The sequence below is a fragment of the Neodiprion lecontei genome, chromosome 2, assembly GCF_021901455.1.
Source record: "Neodiprion lecontei isolate iyNeoLeco1 chromosome 2, iyNeoLeco1.1, whole genome shotgun sequence".
Lineage (NCBI taxonomy): Eukaryota > Metazoa > Arthropoda > Insecta > Hymenoptera > Diprionidae > Neodiprion > Neodiprion lecontei.
Window position 1 is genome coordinate 6,471,011 of NC_060261.1, and position 18,313 is coordinate 6,489,323.

The 18,313-nt window shown below is 41.2% G+C and overlaps 1 protein-coding gene and 1 long non-coding RNA gene across 2 annotated transcripts; one reads left to right on the forward strand and one right to left on the reverse strand.

The window, feature by feature from the left end:
- Positions 1-606: 606 nt before the first annotated feature.
- On the reverse strand, positions 607-9,632 carry LOC124292879. The gene is made up of 3 exons (XR_006902828.1): positions 9,337-9,632; positions 9,002-9,264; positions 607-706 (listed from the first exon to the last, which is right to left on the reverse strand). It is a non-coding gene; the product is annotated as an uncharacterized LOC124292879 (long non-coding RNA).
- On the forward strand, positions 8,970-16,223 carry LOC107216995 (fez family zinc finger protein 1). The gene is made up of 3 exons (XM_046731347.1): positions 8,970-9,108; positions 10,217-10,996; positions 13,655-16,223. The coding sequence occupies exons 1-3, from the start codon at positions 9,039-9,041 to the stop codon at positions 14,338-14,340; spliced, it is 1,536 nt and encodes a 511-aa protein (XP_046587303.1). The 5' UTR covers positions 8,970-9,038; the 3' UTR covers positions 14,341-16,223.
- Positions 16,224-18,313: the final 2,090 nt, after the last annotated feature.

An 18,313-nucleotide genomic window follows, 5' to 3' on the forward strand; every position in this document is an offset into this window, starting at 1 on the left:
GTGCGAATAGATGCCGTTGAATTAGAAAAAAATTTCAAGCCAAGTTATCGAAAATTTAACAAAAATTTACGACTTTAGAAATCGTTAAATTTATACGGCATGTATTTATCTAATAACTGATGTACTTGACAATTCTAGATGTCTGATACAAACTGCCCTACGCATGGAAAATATTCCAAAGAATATGTAACGACCTTTAAAACAGGGGATTACCGAGTGTTCGAGAAAATAATGCTGATGAACGTAGAAAAATGTCACAAGCAGAAGAATATTCGTAACCGCGATTTTTCACGGGTTATGTTTGACAATACAATTCGTGAGCAATTTTCGATTTCAGCTTGTCGTTAGGTGTAATAATTAATTATGACTCATTTTTATTCAGTACCAGTCTAATTTACGAATGATTGAGAAGGGACCCCACTTATGTCCTCACAAAATACTGCCCTCCGCGCAAGAAATATCTCAAGGAGTTACATGGGTTTTGAAGGGCAAAGAAAACAAACATAACCTCCGTTTTCTTTTTTAAATATAATAAAAGAATTATTTTATTCAAACCTTAAGCATATAAAGAACAATATTTTAACAACATTTTTTAAAACGTTCGTCCGAAAATATTGGAGATTTATCCGTTGAAAATTAGTTTTCGGAATCCCCTTAGAAAAAAGTATCCTCGCAGTGGTCAGAATAACCCAAAATAAACTTGTATCTGAAATCAAAAAATCAAATATTTTCCGTTATTAAGTGAGTATAGCTCTTGATTGAACCAAGCGTTTTGGTTTTTTTTTTTTTCTTTCACGACAACTTATTTCACCAGGCAAAACATGTTCTAGATTTGACCGAAAATCGTACTGTTTTACCTACAACTGAAACAAAAATTCGAAATTGAATTTTTTCAAAAACCCTTTTGAGAACATTGAGCTCTAAGGTTTCCGACCGTTCGAAATTTTGTTGTTTCTTCAAATTTTAATTTCTCTACCTCAAGTTTCGCCATAAAATAATTGAAAATTAGGCGCTTTCGGATCTTTTCATATTCGGAATTTCATCTCCGCCGCCAGACAACCGTACACGTTGCAATTGGTAACGCGATAATTTTCCAATCTTATAATCGAGCAGCCGTACGAGCAAACCTTGCATAGATCAGAGATGACCGTGGTTGGCGGTGGTTTGCAGACAGCTGCAGCATCGCGGCGGCGTATATGCGGCTTTGAGCAATGCACGAAAATAACTCTCGAACCCCATACGGAACAAGCAAGAGCAGCCCGGTGCTTCCCTTGGCCACACGTTGCGTGTACGTACCTAGGCTCGGAAACACCAAAGCTGACGAAATAGATCCGCGAGACCGCGTTTCCCCATTTCTAAAATCTCCTCCCTTTCCTTGAGCTTTTTTACACGCACCAAGCACGGCGATAATCCTCCCCAGGCGTCAAGGGAGGTACGGGAAATACACCTAATTTATAAAAGAAAAATGTTGTTCGCCTCCGGAGTACTTCCGACAAGTTGATACATTCTGTGTACACTTTGACGATGGTTTATGAGATTGAAAAAGTCACGCGCCCTCCGCACGTTCCACATATTTGGGTAATACCCCCGGTCTATATAGTGCTAAAAACGCTGTATGAACATGGCGCTGTATACACGCGTAAGTCTGTCTATTAATACACCTCGCGTCGGCTCCATTTTTTCCTTCTCCTTTTTCTTTTTCGTTTTCTCTCCTTTCGCTTCCTTAGCTGCAGGTCACTTTTTCCCAGACAACGGTGACGACGTAGATACATGTATTAGTTTTTGCTTGATCTGAAATATGCGAACTCTGTCGCGGCAAAATTATTACACCGAGATTTGAGAAATTTCATCGATTTTCGATAAATCTATTATTAAGATGTCCGGCGAATGAAAAAAGCCAAAACCGCGTACCGAACAAAAAAGGGTGAGAATTTATTCGTCGAACAGGTGTAGAGGACACACGCGCATCTTATCAAAAATAGCTCGATCTGATGCAAAAGAAACACCAAAAAATAAAGAAAATAAAAAAAAAAAAGAACAAAGTCACAACAAAAAAATAATCGACTCTACGGATTGAAACTTGATTTTTCTGGCAAAGCTTGGCAAACCTCCGTTGACGATTTATCATATTGTGTTTGTTTACAGCGATCAGTTGTTACTAAATTTTGTTTTCGATGCTATTCACCGACTTTCCCAAATTTCATTACATCACGAATTTACGTAGTTTTTTATGGCATACAAATTTGAAAAATTTTCTGCATCCAGTTTGGTCAAAAAAATAAAATTTAAAAAACAAAATACTGCACCGATTGAAAACAATAACGATCAGTTTTCAAAAACATAGGAGCGTCATTTGACGTCAGTCTAGTGCCTGTTTTTTCTTTGAAACAAAAAGACATACGAGCAAACTAACGGTCCCCAGATTTCACTTAGTTGTCGATCAAAAGTAGTTTGGCACAAGATAAAAGTCATACTCGCTAAGATATCTCATCTGTGTAACACGTATTGAACAGTTTTTCGTACAATTTTGGAGCCAGTTCGCTATCGAATGAATTTGTTTCCACACAAGCATTGATTTTGTTACGAATTGAAATAATATTTTCACGAAGTTTAAACTTGGGTATGACGATTGATCTTGAATATGCTATAATGAATGGGTAATGAAGTAATTACGCGTATTGAGATTGCCACTTCGCAATGCGTCATCTGGTGGAAAATAATCAAACTAATGCAACCGGGCTGATAGCTGATGATTGACCGTGTTTTTTCGCGCCTGAGTGTTACAAAAGGTATATTATTGATTACGTTTAACTAATACATACGACACGAGTAATTTGAAAGCCCAAGAACAACGATTTGCTTCTATTAAAGTTGAAAGCTTAGGTTATGTGGTGATAAAATGGCGCCGCCAACCAAACTCTGACGTCACGAGGACATTTTCCAATAACCTATGAGAACAAAAATGGCATAAGCGTCGTGCATCGCGAAGCGCGAGCTGTTAGGTGGCTTCAATCACTTTTCTCGCGCCTGCGTCTTAGGAAGGATGTCGGTAGGCAAGATATGTAAAGAAGAGAGGCGTAAAACCGACGACGCGCAGAGTTTTATTCCGGGATGGCGCGACGTCGATCTGCCAGTGGTGGGGGACACCTGTTCTCCTCTCGTAGTGGAAACGATATAAACTAGAGAACTAAAATATTGTGAATAGGTGGAGGAGATGGGCGCATCGCATGGCACGTAGCCCGGGTATAACTTGTAAACATTAGCGGCTCGTTAGCGAGGCGGACTTCCGCAATTCCGCATCCTGCCTAAGAAACAATCGAAACATCCCGCTATTTTTTCCGACACTCGAATACCAGGGATCTTAAGAGATCGTTTATAGTCCTGCACATTTCTGATTGAAATCGGTCGTTTTTACTTCCAACAAGAAAGGTATTCTTTTCTAATATGTTATTTTAAAGGCGTGAAAGCATTCTGCAAAGTGAGGTTTTTTCGGTTTGTTTTTAATCGAGAAAATTACATTTTTAATTTGTCATTATAGAGAAATGTTATTTTCTTGAGGGTGAAACTGCCAAATCGTCCCTTGACGTGCCTTAACTTCGGATGGTCGTTTGACACCCTTAAAGTGTTTGATGGCAGATAAAAAACAGTACGTGTCACTTAGTTTTTAGTTTACTGTAACGTATTAGAAAAGAAAGAAAATCGGAGATATCGATACATGTGATACCTTCCTTTGACTATAATAACTAAATAACTAAAAATTCGACCTCCGTTGTTGTTCCGTGATAATCTTCTAATCCCTAGACCGCATAGTTCAGCAATTTATTCAACGAAATGGTGTGTCAGGCCCGCGTTAGCACGTGCGTCAGTTCTATAAACGTCCTAAGAATCTGTTATTTTCACCATCCAAAAAGGCGGCGTGCCTCGTCGAATGCTAAGAGAGCGTAGACACGCAGTGCAAGAGTCGACATTGATTCCGGATGAAAATGGTGAGCAGCAGTAAATCGGATTGACTATTTGCGAAACCGTGATTGGACCGCAGCTAGTGTTCACGCGACTGGATCCTGCGGGTATAAACATTGATTCGAAAAGGAAAGCGTCTCGTTATATTGGAAGCTAATTGGAGGCGGTGGCGGATGGACGTGGGATGGAAAAGTCATGTGTTTGCAGAAAATCTTGGTGCCAAAAACGTCTCGCGCAAACGTCCCTCGTGGTGGTTCACGGATAGGTGGGCGAGGTCACGGCGCGACGTGGGCGAAGCACCACCGACGACGACGACGACGACGCCAGGCGTCGGTACGCGGCTAAGGATGATGATAAGACGCCACCGCGCGAGCGAGCGAGTCGGAGAGAATCTCGCTGCTTATAGTTGGAGCAAGCAGGTTGGTGCGCTGGGTGGTTTAACTGGCCCGACGCCAGGCATCCGTTGGATGGATTTAGCACCGCGACGCTGACTAACTCACGAAGCATCCATTCAGTCGCGTACGCAAATCCTTCTATCGCTAATTTAGTCCTATATACCTATCGTCGTCCACCTTTGGAAGGAGAACTTACTCGTTCGTCTTGCAGTCATTGTCCCTCACTGGTCCCGATCTACTGCTGGACTTTTAATTTCGTTTGGAATAAATTTTACTTCGGTTGTTCGTTGATTTTCTTTTCCTTCTTATTCATGCGTCTCCTTTATAGAAGCCTCTCAATCGGTCCTTTACAGAAGCCTCGAGCAATGCGACGTGGTTTCATGTCCAAGCGCATGTATTATTATACCCATCGTGCACGGAAGGAAAATATTTTAGATATTTTACGTCTCGCGCGGGGAATATATGACAGCACTTTTTTTGGAGTTAAATCTACCGCAATTTTGGTAAGATTTACTAATCCTATAACAAGAGGTATAAAACCAATGGTAAGAGTTACAACAATAACATACCCAGGAAGATCTACCGCAATGAGGTAGATTTAACTCCAAAAAAGTGTTGCTCGTATCATTACATGCCCACAGCAGATGTAAAATCGACATTACGTTTGTTTTCTCTGTGATAACGAGACAGTTCAAAAAGCTGCAGTCAACATTCCGAGGTACACGCGATTTCTGGATTCTGGCTATGAACTATCCAGGGAAAGTCAATATTTCACTGAAACATCATCTCTTTTGTCACCGTTATTTTCCTCAGCCGTGATTAATTCGTTGATATCTACTTACATTATTGTAACATCTTCTCAGTATTTAAAAAAAAATCATATTTCCCTGTCGGGTAAAACGGAGCAAGAAGCTAAGGCCAATATTTCTCTGATTCGTGACGTGAACTCTATCAAAATCTTGGCTTAAACAAATAATTATATTAATAATGTAAATATATTAGATCGTTTCATTATTTCACTTGCTTCACCCTCAGCCTCACATATAAATCTATGAATAAAATTTGGTGGAGTGAATTTTTAATGTAATATGAAATTTCTTACGATTTTATTTCTTTCTTTAAACTTTTTCTTGAAAATATGTCGCTGCTGTAAAGTTACGGGCTGTGAAAATATAATTTTTTGCTTCAGCTAAAATTCATTTCAAAGTAAGAATTTAATCTATACAGGCTTGCAATTAAGTCTTCTTTTCAATATTTTGTTCCCTCAATTTTCCACAGCAAATTTATCAAATAACCCTGCATGTAGTGAAATTACAGGCTAGTTAGGGTAAAATCCTGATTACATTTTATAGCACATCATTTAGCAAGTTGAAAAAAACGTGACTCCCGGAAATTCCGATCGGTGGTCCAGATTTCAAGACACTCAGTCTTGTGGTGAACGCATAAACCGATCTGCGGGGCGAAAGATGGTAAACCAAATCATCTGCCGATCTTTTTTTAAACCCCCTTAACCAGCGATATAAAAAGACTCGTAATTTCCTCTGTATAATTAGTCTCTTTGACTTCTGACTGACACCCAAATAAGTGAATAAAAGTGTACCTCGATTTCAAGCGTAAAGTAACCACTTGCTTCTTTGTAACGTAAACGGTGCCGAAGAGTGGCTTATTAATTGGCTACATTTGTTCGTACTGGAAAGTTGTTCGTGCGAATGGTAAAAAATATTCGTTTAAAAGGTTTAATATAACGGGTGCAGGTTAAAAAATTTGACAATAAATCGAAGAAACGGCGATTTACATTCCGTGCTGCTCAGAACGGTTCTTTGACCGTTGTTAATTGTTTTCCTCCCTCCGTTTCTCCTCCCCCGCGATTTGTTTGTAACAACAAATAGTCGGAGCATTTCTCGTCGTCGTCGGATCAACTTGTCGTATCGAACCTGTTTGGACAAGAGACAAGGTATGGGCGAGGGGTGGTGGTTGGATCGGTTAAAAGAAGCTTGCAGAACATGTGAATGCCATCGAGTGACGAGAGACCGAAGCGTGCTTGCGGGGCGCGTCGCGACCCACGTGAACTCCGCAAGCGGCAAGGGTCGCGGTTTTTTATACTCTTTAATTTTTTTCCACCTCGTTCGTTTTTTCTCCAGCACCATCTTTTTTTCACGATGACTTAATATTTGGTTAACAAGCCCCCCTGGCGCGTGCCGACTCCAGGAGCAACTTGTGGGGTGAAACACGATCGGTCCCAGAGCGACGAACGAAACCGGGATGCGGTAAAAATATACCGCCGGAGTTCCATGGTAATTATTTTGCGGCGATAATTAATACCCTGAGAGGTGTTCGGGGGGCTAAATACCGCGTGGATCGAGACAACGCCAACATTGTCGTCAAGCCGAAAGTCGAGGGTGTGGCCAAAGTCTGCGTAGGTTTTCCGCGTACAACTCACAGCTGGCCCGATCTGCTTATATGTATGTATCCAAAGTATACCAGAAGCTGCCAAAAGTTATTTCAATATATTAAAACGTGACAAACGTACACGCTTCGGAATTATAACCCTCGAGATTACGTAATTTCCGCTACGTGACTGTGCCGAGTGGTAACGATTGACCTTTCATGCGGCCATTGGGCAAGGAGCTTTCTTTCCCGGCATGGGCCGTACGAAGAACAGAGGTCAGGTGAAGTATCAAGTATGTATTTTCAACCGATAATGTGTCCGCCAAAAAGCAGGAAATAGTGGTTCAACAAGTCGCCGGAATGTCGTTCGTAAGCAATAAGGGAAACAATCTGATTGGTGCTTTGTGGAATTTTTACCGCAGCACCGCCATCTTAATTTCCCTCTACTTTACGGAAACTTCCTGTACACGTAGATAGTCCGCCTCTACCCTCTATAACGGGACACTTCGAAAGTTCCATTGCGGGATTCGCAATTTTTCGACAAAGGAATAATCTGGACGAGCTCCGGGCGTCTCCTTTTCTCTTAACGAGTCATGCCTTGTACCTCTTTGCCGCTTCCAGCATCCCTTCTTTCACCGGGAAGACGAGAGTCAACTGTTTCCCCTTCGATTATATCCCTCAAAATAAACTTCGGAACGCTAGGGAACCAGAGACGGCTTAGGGCCTTCCTTGGAAATCCTCGAACGCACTTACATTGTACACATTCTGCTCCATTTGCGACCGCTTCCGGTCTACGACAACTCCTTATAATGTAGACCACATTTTATTGGGGCGGTGAAGAAGCAACGGTGCCGTCCCTCGTCATTCACGGAACAACCCCGCGTCGATACTCGCGATATTAGACTAAAGGTACTCGGGAGTTGGCGCTTGAATCTTTTGGGGCACGAGATTTATTCTGTGAAATGATTTTTGCAGAAAGTCTGATTTTTCTGAAGAAATCGAACTTGAAAAGTTTCGATTGTACACGAGACTTCGGGACACAAAAAAAAAAGAAAATAGTTTCTCAAAGTGTTGTGATTATAAATTTGTGGAAGAACCTACCAAACATGGCCCGAACTCTACTGCAATCTTCAAATTCTTCATATTCGATTAATTTATTGCGCCTAATCAGACTTTGTTACCATTTTTTACATGTAATAATAACGAAATGCGTAATGTGAATCTTGCGGGTAAAAGATACACACGTGCCCATTTTTGTCCGTGTCCAAAGTCACTTGTACTCGATAGACTATCAATATTCATCGAGTCCCTCACGAAACACCTCACAAAAAAATCAAAAAATCAAGGGAACAGATTTAAAACTACAAATTAACCAAAAAAAAAAAACAAACATGACGTTATAAACTGCAATTACACCAAACAGTAACGATGTTGAAAAAAAAATTTCCACCAACGCAAACAATACTCCAAACCGTAACTGTCCACCGATAAAAATCTTACTATAATTTTCTAGTAACATAATATTTAGTGAAAAAGTTTCTCTCAGCGCAAGCCGCTCAGTGCAGAATTAAAGAAAATCCGGCAGCGATCGACACTCGTCAAGTTGAATTTCAAGTACTCGTACATCGGTGGTACAGCCACCGGGACACCCCCCCCCCCCCCCTTCCCCCCGTAGCACACCATACGCGTATTTTTCAACATGTGTGCATGACCACCTACGTACGCACATACAATCTTACACGCCCCGCAGGAGGCAGAGCACGCGCTCACTCGGTGCTTCGGGAGCAGCTGAGGAGGAGTTCCGTGGGGTTCCAAGGGTTCCGAGGGGTTCCGAGGGGTTCCGGGGGAGGGAGGCCCTCCACACCGGGTCCTATAAGCGGGGCTATGCGGGGGAGACGAACTCCTTCCTATATGAAGGCCCGAAATACACCCGGACGAACACTATACGCTCGAAAGCTGCGGCGCGCGGTGAGCTTGCTTGATCAGCAGACTATCTCGAGCAGGCGAGAGAACGGTTCGGTCAGGTTCTATTAAGCACAGGATTAGAACGAACGGTGGGTTCAGTAGTTGCGCGACTGTTGGCTGAGTTGCATGCCCGGTCGAGCTGAGAGCATATAATATCAAGTTCCGCAAAAGTTGAAGTCGGTTTTTTTTTTTTTTTTTTCGAAGGGGTTGTTCCGACCGACCCTGCAGTGAATAACCGGTACGATTCAAGTGGTGGTTCCAGTTTGTGTGGCATGATTTATTGTGTGCTTTACCCAGTTCTCGACTGACAGGACCTCTCATCTCACGAAAATGCCTCGAGCTTTTCTCATCACTCGCCGAAGGTACGACGGCTCTGACCAGTTTGAGGAGACCATGAGAGGTGAGTTTTCGTCGACTTACTCCGAGTCTTGTTACTTCCTGATCTAACCACCCTTCAATGCTTTGCCCGCAATTTCGTAGCCTCGTTTGTGGTCGTCTCTCATTCCCAATGAACTGTGCGTGTTGTATCGTATCGTAGCCTCGCAGGACAATTGCACTAGAAAATTTGCCCACCTTGAAACGAGAGCGAAGACGTTACGCTGACAGATTTACCGAACTAATTACCCACCTCGACGCGGTCAGTGTGTCGTCGGTGTGAATAGCATAGAATGATTGAAATATCGTCCGAAGTGTCCGTTCTAGAACGGTGCTATAATTAACCACAGCCATCCAAACAACGTGGCTGCCCACAGGTTGACCTCGAAACTTCGAACCCCTCAATGACAATCCGATAATAAAACCTCGGAGCGATGATAAGTCGTTCAAAAACTTGGAGCACAACCTTTTCCTTCCGATATCTTTGAGCCGCTCTCTTCCGTTTGCATGCTAATTCGTTCATAAACACACATTTCGGGCAACGTGAAGACATATTCATCACTGACGTCCGATAGATGATTTTGCGCTACCAACATGGCCGACGAATCGAAGAGCATTACTCAGCCATTCCTGTACGTATAACTTGCAACGGTGTGTAACGGCACGGCGGTCTTGGTGTTGGACTGGTACCGGTGGTCGACTTAAGAATAGGAGGCACAAGAGATGCGTCAGAAGACGACGCATACCGTCGCGGCGGCCGAAACCCCTCGCTAACCCCGCGTTCAACCTTTTCTCGGCGTCTTACCGCTAGCGCACGCGGTATAACCGCGTCCAAAACGCGTCCGTCTATTTCCGTTCTCCCCAAAACAGGCGCAGTCCGTACGTCCACCAAACTCTAACGCATCTCCAGGCGTGACTTTGCTTGGAAGCTGGTTCATTGGTGCACACCCGGTGATGCAGGAAGATAACGCGTGAGTCAAACCGAGGGAATGCAATCGACGATGAATCAGCAGGTGCAGCTTTTCGCGAGGCTCGAATCAGGGATGAGCTTGCCGAAGAAAGCTTCCAGCGAAGCACTTCCAACCCGACTCTCACGTCGAATGACCAATCAGATTTTGACTTTCCATTTTTAGATTGCAGCCCTGAGCGCGGAGTCAGCGTCGCCGAGTATGGCGGCGGTCAGCCGACCTCGGATGGGGTCAGCGACTGTGGCAGCGAGACGTCCTCGGAGTGTCCCGAGGAGCTTTACAACCTGACGAAGCTCGCGGAAGTCAGTCTGGCAGCGGCCGCTGGTACCCTGATACATCCGGCCGGTAGCGTTTTGTGCCAACGGCCGACGTCACCCGGGTACAAGGACGAGGTCACCTACGAAATTAACGAAGCATTGGAGAAACGAACGAGCGACGAACACGCACTCCAAGAACGGACGCGGCTCTTCTTCGAGAGGATCGAGGCTGAACGAAAGATACTCGAGCGACGTTCTCCGAGCTCGGAGCCCAAGACGCAGAGGATACTCCGACTTCCGGCGGCTCGCGATGAGGCCCAAACCAACCACGAGGCCCATCCGCAGCGCCAGCATCACTCCGAACCTCGGAGTCCGGCCTCGAAGAAGGCCCAGGTAGCCGCCAGCCCTACGGAGACCTGCGGAAGGCCCGAAGATAACGAGGACCATGAGTGTCCGGACTGTGGGAAGAGGTACTCCACGTCCTCCAACCTGGCACGACATCGCCAGACCCATCGCTCCCTCGGCGATAAGAAGGCGAGACGATGTCCGCACTGCGACAAGGTCTACGTCAGCATGCCTGCCTTCAGTATGCACGTCAGGACCCACAATCAAGGGTGCAAGTGCCATTACTGTGGCAAGTGCTTCTCACGACCGTGGCTTCTTCAGGGACACATACGAACGCATACCGGTAAGCAGGAATCTATAATGTCTTTTACTTTCGTCGGAAAGTGCAGGTCTGTTTTAACTGCTGCAAGTAAATTGGCACATTGAGATAAGGGTATACCAAATATGCACATGTGGTGTATTAGGTAACAAATGGATTTGCCGTTGCAGGTCAAAATTGGTCTTAATTGAAAATGTTCGGGATGTGACTGCATTTTTCGACCACCAGGAACTCAAATCTGAAATCATTTTTGAACTTCGTAACCGGAGTTTCGAGAAAACAGCAATTTTTGACGTTTTTTGCGTCTTCCTCCAAAACGGCTATCGGTAAATGACAAATGACTCGACCATCGTGTAGAGCAGAAAATTTTACATCAATTATCTCCTCAATATGTCGAAAACGGAGTTGGGTTAACAAATTAGAAAAAAAAATTCTACTTATCGACTGCATCTGGAGAATTTTTGTGAAATAGTTTTGCTTTTTCGTGTTAAAGAATCGAACTAATCTTCAAACTGCAACATCAATTACTCCGTATAGCTGCACACCGTAATGCGAAATTCAGTATGTGTTGATCCAATCGAACCTTAATTTGCGCCAAAAACTTTTCGTCGAATAACAAAATTTCGACATTATATTATCGCATGTTTGTCGAAATTACTTATTTCAGATCTAGAAGTGACCAATTTATTTCGTTCAGACGTTCTTTTTCCGCTCTGTGTACTGTGGGAGATACTGATTTGTAAATTTTCCGAGGGAAAGTTTTTGTTGGTTTCTATTTTTGTTCGTTTTATGTACTATTAATATACGCGCCGCAGACGTGCTGCAGGTGGCTTTCTGCGTAAATCGACGATAAGTTCGATGCTACGTCGACTGTAGAATATATATAGAATATAGGTATGTGAATAGAGTCGAATTTACGTGATATTGAGTATGAGCTTCATCGAAATATTTATCCAATGATATTTAGAATGCAGCTGCTACAGTTTTAAAGTATGGAAAATCTTTTAATATGCCCACCGTATCTCTAAAATATGGATAATCTGATTATATTCTCAGACATTTAGGTGATACCAATAACAAATCATACGACAAAAAACACGAAAACGAAATGATGGGAAACCTATGAATACAATTTAAAATTCATCAATCGTATCCTTTGGATATTCGAATTAAATATTTCTGAAAAATGGAGTATTTGAGATTAGCTGCGTGACCGTTCTCAATTCCCAACTGAAATGACTGTTACATCTTTTGGGAAATCGATAATTCTTAGAACTTTCGATGACTCTTGGTAAAATTTGATGAACCGTTTTTTATTTTTTTATTTTTATTCTTACTTTTAGAATTATTTCGAGAATTTTTCCAGTATTAATTCGGATGTATGAAGGATGAAAAATCATGTATTGGATAAATCACAGTAAGTACATTAACTGTACGCAAAAAAACTTTCGGGACCCGTAATGCAGTCCCATTTGAAACGTGAGCCTTCCTCCGGTTTTTGAAAATAATCAAATTTTCACGTCACCTCTTGTAACTAAGACAATTTATATTCCATCATTTAGGCCCAGCGATTCACGCAATGTCGTAATGCATTCCAAAAATCCCGACGGGATGTAAATTTCTACGTCTACGCATGTTTTTATGAAATCTTATCAATTATGCACTATCTAATTGATGCCCAATTCGCATCGACAGCTACTATGAAACGTGGTGACATCTGGTTTTCATTCAAATTCGATGGAATTAAACAACGTCTCGAAGTTTTCCGGCGTTTTTCAGCCTGGTGCCATTTTACCACCACATAACCTAAGTTTTTCATTTTCATGGAGGCGAATTGTAATTCATGGGGTTCAAATTACTCATGTCACATAAATTAATTAAACATATCAATGATTACCTGTTATACCATTCATACGGACAAAGGTCAGCTGTCAGCCTAGTTGCATTAGTTTGTTTTATTTCCACCAGATGACGCCGTGCAAAATGATAATCCTAATATGCGTGCGGCCACGATCGTTACATAATTACTGATTACCGTAGCCAGAGTCACAATGAGTATACATATCCATCTTATATAATAAACTAAATCCGGGATTTAAGTTGTCATAACCCTAATTAGAATACGATGTTTCTTTGTACACATTGGCCAACCCTTTCTGCTTTAGCTGGACTTAGTACTGTACAATTTTCCGTGAAACTCGCCGCTCAACGCCAGCAGATAGGCAATCAAAGCTAAATTGTGAATATGTAAATTCCATACATGATCGGCGAGTTTCACAGAAGACATGTACTGATACAATATAAAAATATACTTATTTGCTCATATATTCGAATGTTATCTCTTAGAAAATCTGCGAGGAATACATCATGCTCTGAATTAACTGCAGCTGCTAGGGATTTTTTTTTTTTCAATAATGTACCACGTTGAATGTACAGCAATATAGTATACAGAGAATAAATAGCATAAATTTTGACAGTTGTCTTTGGCAGTTGTACTCAACATCGAAAACTGTCAAAATTTTTGATTCAAGCTACAAGTTACATCGCGGCGAACTGTCGTCTAAATAAATTTTAAGCAGACGACGAAGCATGCAGTCGATAGAAATTCGCTGTATGTACTTGCGAACAATCATTGGTACATAAACTTTATAACTGATATACGATAACCGTTGATATTTTCAGGTGAGAAACCATTCAAATGTACGATATGCAACAAGGCCTTCGCGGACAAGTCGAACCTCCGTGCGCACATACAGACACACTCGAACACAAAGCCGCACGTATGCGGTCGTTGCGGAAAGGCGTTCGCCCTCAAGTCGTATCTCTACAAGCACGAGGAGTCGTCGTGCATGCGGGCGCATCACCGAGCCTCTTCAGAGAAGCGTGAGAGCGATAGAAGCAGTCCGATTCCCAGGAGGATTTCGGCCCCGGTGACGGCATCGCCGACGAGCGTTATAGTTCCGCGACCCGGGCTGAATCGCAGCGTTTCCGTCGGCGGAACGCCGGAGCCGCAAGCGCCATCTTTCTCGGCGATTCGGCACACGAAGACGTCGCAACCGGAAACGGGGCCGGAGACACTGATCGTGGAAAAACACTCGAAACGTTTGATGTTGGAGAAGGCCTTGGAGCAGGCGAAGGCATCCGAATCGGAAGTTCAGAGGCCGAAGAGACGCCTCGAAGCCATCGTTGCCGACGCCTCCGAGTACCGATCGCAAATGGTTATCCGAACTTCGGTGATATCGCCGAATCCTGAGCATCTCGGGCGGCTCTCCGCCGCCGGCAGTAAGAAATCACCCTTCGATTTTACCGCATCAAGAAGTTCAGCCTTCTCGAGGCCCGGCATGACGCTCAATCTCGCTATCGCGTGAAACTCCATTGCTCCTAGGGACTTTGGAAGATTTCGATTGGCTGCCCGACTTGTCGAGTGTTACCAACCCCAATGGCGGTGTAACAGAAGTTTCGCGATTCTGGGGATAAAAGAAAAACCAGATAATTGTCTCGGTTCTCTCATCGGCTCAATGGATATTTGGATTCTCAGTTTCGGGTCTGGACAAAGCTGACTAGTGATATTGTCGAGTATGCACGTATAATCGTCAATTACAGATCAAACAATTTGAACTCTGTAGGTTTTTAATCTATTGCGAGAATGGTAAATGCGTGTGCGTATCCTATACATGTAAAAAAATCAAGATGAATATTATTCCAAGTATCTTCCTAATAGGGACCATATTTAGTAGTTAATTGTCAAATTATTATAAGACAACTGCGGATTCATGTGCCTTACATAATATATACAGCTGCAACGTTGATAAAATACGTGTACAGTCAGCCATACGTCGTTTTGTTTTTATTTTTTTTTTGTGTTCATTTATGTTTTTGTCTGTACTTTTCTGTTTGCTCGTAATAATTATTTAACCTATATAATTGTGTTGAAAATTGATGTCAATTTAACCAAAGGTGTCGAGCATGTAAACGTCTCAGATGTTTAAACATACATGTAAATTTAATAGTCATTGCCTGTATTTACGGAAGAGTAAATACTTTGTTGATTCATGGTGCTAGTACTTAAAATATGTACATATATATTTACATACGATGTTAATTGCCGTAAGCAATATAAAGGCTCTTCAAGGCAGCTATAAATTATTTTGTAAATATTAAACTACACCCTACAGATTGTCTAATAGTAAGACTTATAAGTACATTATATATTTATAAGATATATTTTGTAATTAATACAAAGTGCCTCAAAATACTCGTAGGGGTAGTGTCGGATATTGCAATATCTAATCAATATAAGGGATCGTGTCCTTTCGATATACGTATAGAACTACTATTTAATTGCAATGATTAATATCTTTTTATCGGTTACTGTATAAGTAATTATCAGAGTGTGCGCTAGTCGGAAACGTTTCGTGATTAACCAGTAAATCTCTTACACTTCCCTAGCTCGTAGTAATTCTAATTTTTTAGATATATCAAATTTTTTGTCTCACTGAAAAAACGAACAAATTTATAAACATATCGGCAGTTGAACTGCGTGCTCCGTTTTTGCTCGAAAAATTTTTTTTGAATATTACTCTTACGAATAGCAGACCGAAATTCACTGTGTAAGAGACTGGGAAAACAGTCACGAGATGATCGTAAATAGTATATATACGTATGTATATTTGTTTTGTGAGTATATACACATAAAAATAATATATCCATGTAAATAATTTTGGACTGAGTACGTATAACTAATCAGATCTACACGTGTGGCAAAATTTTTAAACTGTATACAAAACTTATCTTGAAATAGAGTAAATTTTTGTGTCCTAGTCATATAATTTATATAAACTGTAACTGTGGCATGTATAATATGTAGCTACGTTTTGCTAATGCGGTTGCTGAAAAATAGTCAAGTCAACTCGGTAAAATAACACAAGCAAGCTCTGTAACGCTTAGAGAAACCCCAATTTTACTTGAACGTACATATATTTGTAAATAGCATTCCCAGTTAGTACTTAATACAATACATCCATTATATATTGATCAGAATAATTTTTAGAATTGTTAATATAATCGTTTATACATACTATAATTAATATACTCGAGTGCGTTGATAGACATAAACTTACACATTTTTTTACGAATCGTAAAACTCTTTTCGATTGCTATATATTTTTACCAACGCAGATATGTGTGAAAGACTTTACACGCGCCTTGTATAAATATATAGCAAGTAAATAAATTGAGAGTACTGTGAAAACATTATATGTATAAATCAAATCACATCGTTCATATTTATGTAACCTTCTTTGCATTTTCCTTTATTACACCGCGAGATTGCATGGAAACAAATCACACCATCGCCTAACAGCAGGCAACTCGAAATACAGCTAATTAGTTTACTTACGCTGATCATTTGATTTGCCTGCTTCCGGGCTCGCGATGTAATTCGCTTCCACATAATCTCCCACTATGCTAGATCTCTTAACAAAAGAATTCTAATTACGTCCAAATTCATCAAGATGTTTTCCAATTATCGCAAACAGCGATACGCAATTTATTTTTCCGGAGTTCAGTCTTTTTACAAAGAATTCGGAAGTAAGAAAGTTTCTTGTGCATAAAAAAGTCGTTGACTTTATTACGTAGGCGCGGTTTTCTGTTTTCCAATTTTGCAATCTGCGCTGTGAAACCCGTAAGATATTCTATCAATTCCCTTAATTACAAAAAAATTTGATAGCATTATACAATATGGAATAGCAGAAATGCAATTAAAACAAAAGGATGTATATTGAAAATTTAGCGTGAGGCTGCTATCAGTCAAGTGACCTTAAAGTACCAATTTTTTAAAATTCCACTTTGACACGTAAGTGGATTCATTACATGCTCATCAATATGTGTCTGACAAGTTATTGCCTCGATATATTTGTTGCAGTGGTGAGCATTTGTCGAGTTGTGGCATTTGATCCCTTCAGTCTGTAAATCTGGGACTAATATGGATGCATGTCCACAACACTGCTGACTTGAACGGTGATGAGATAAATCGTCCCAAAGTGTGCACCTGTGGTGAAAACTTATGGAGTAGGAAAAAAATTAATGAATCGATAAATCATCGAGTCATTACAAGAGCATGAAGTATTTATCGGTGAAAATTGTTTATCTAGAAGCAAAACGGCGAGCGCCAAGAAGCAAATTTTACGTTGTAAGTATCTTTGCATATTCCAATGGTGATTGCAATTATCTGTTTAGCATGTAGCACAGCGTAAGTTAAAGCTTGAATTCGAGATGTATCAGCTCTTGATTTGATCAATCAATCTGTAATTGACCCTCCAGACCAGTCTTGTATCCTTGAAATATATTGTTAAGATTTCAAAAATGGCCTACGCAGTCTGTAGAGAGCTAAATATGGATGATGTCATGCCATTCGCGGGCGGTTACATATCTCGTCCATCCCAAAGCCGCGGTCACGATAAACTCAGATAAACAACGACTAGCTGTCTTTCGCCAATGGTACGCAATGCATAATTAGGGCGTTGTAGGGGAAGAAGCGTGCGTCGGATGCGAAGCAGATATATCGGTCGAGATTCTATGAACTTTATATTATATATCAATGATACGCGTATCGAGCTACGCGTTTTTTTTTTTTTTGTTTTTTTTTTTGCCAATAGAAAATACTAGAAACTGTGATTTCAACGGAGTCGTTTGTGTGAATGTAATCGTTCAAGGGAGGGGTAAAAATGTATTCAAGACATCTTGATTCAAAGCTTTTGCCTGCCGTTTTATGACTGTTCTCCAGTTCCTGCATTTGTGGTTTCAGTTGAACTTATGTAAACTATAGACTAAACCGAGAGGAGAAGTTTTCGTTTCAGCCGCATTTACGTCTATTTGAATAAATCTAACTCGATTGACTCTGCGAAGCGGGGACTGTACATAGGTATATGTTTTCTAAGAATTCTATATCTGAACATGGAAGTGCTAGTATAGAGCGGTACTGCTAGTATTCGTTTCCAAGAATGTTCGGTGACCTGGCTTTAGGCTGACTTGCCCAGTATTTTTCTTGACTAACTTATAACAGGGTATTTACATCCTGAATAGGTATATTTTTAATCAATTATTGTGTAATCTATTTTTTCTAAGCCACCATTTTCTTACATCCGAATTGTATCATTCCAACCTGCTGTAGGTATTGCACTAGATTTTGAAGATTTTGCTGAGTAATAGTACTAGCCCTTCAACTTTGAAGGCATCTCATTATACGAAGCAGTTTATATTTTGAAGTTCCAACAATTTATTACTTTTTACTTAATTCGTGGAGCAAACAATCTTTCCAAATTGCATGAATGATTGCAAGAT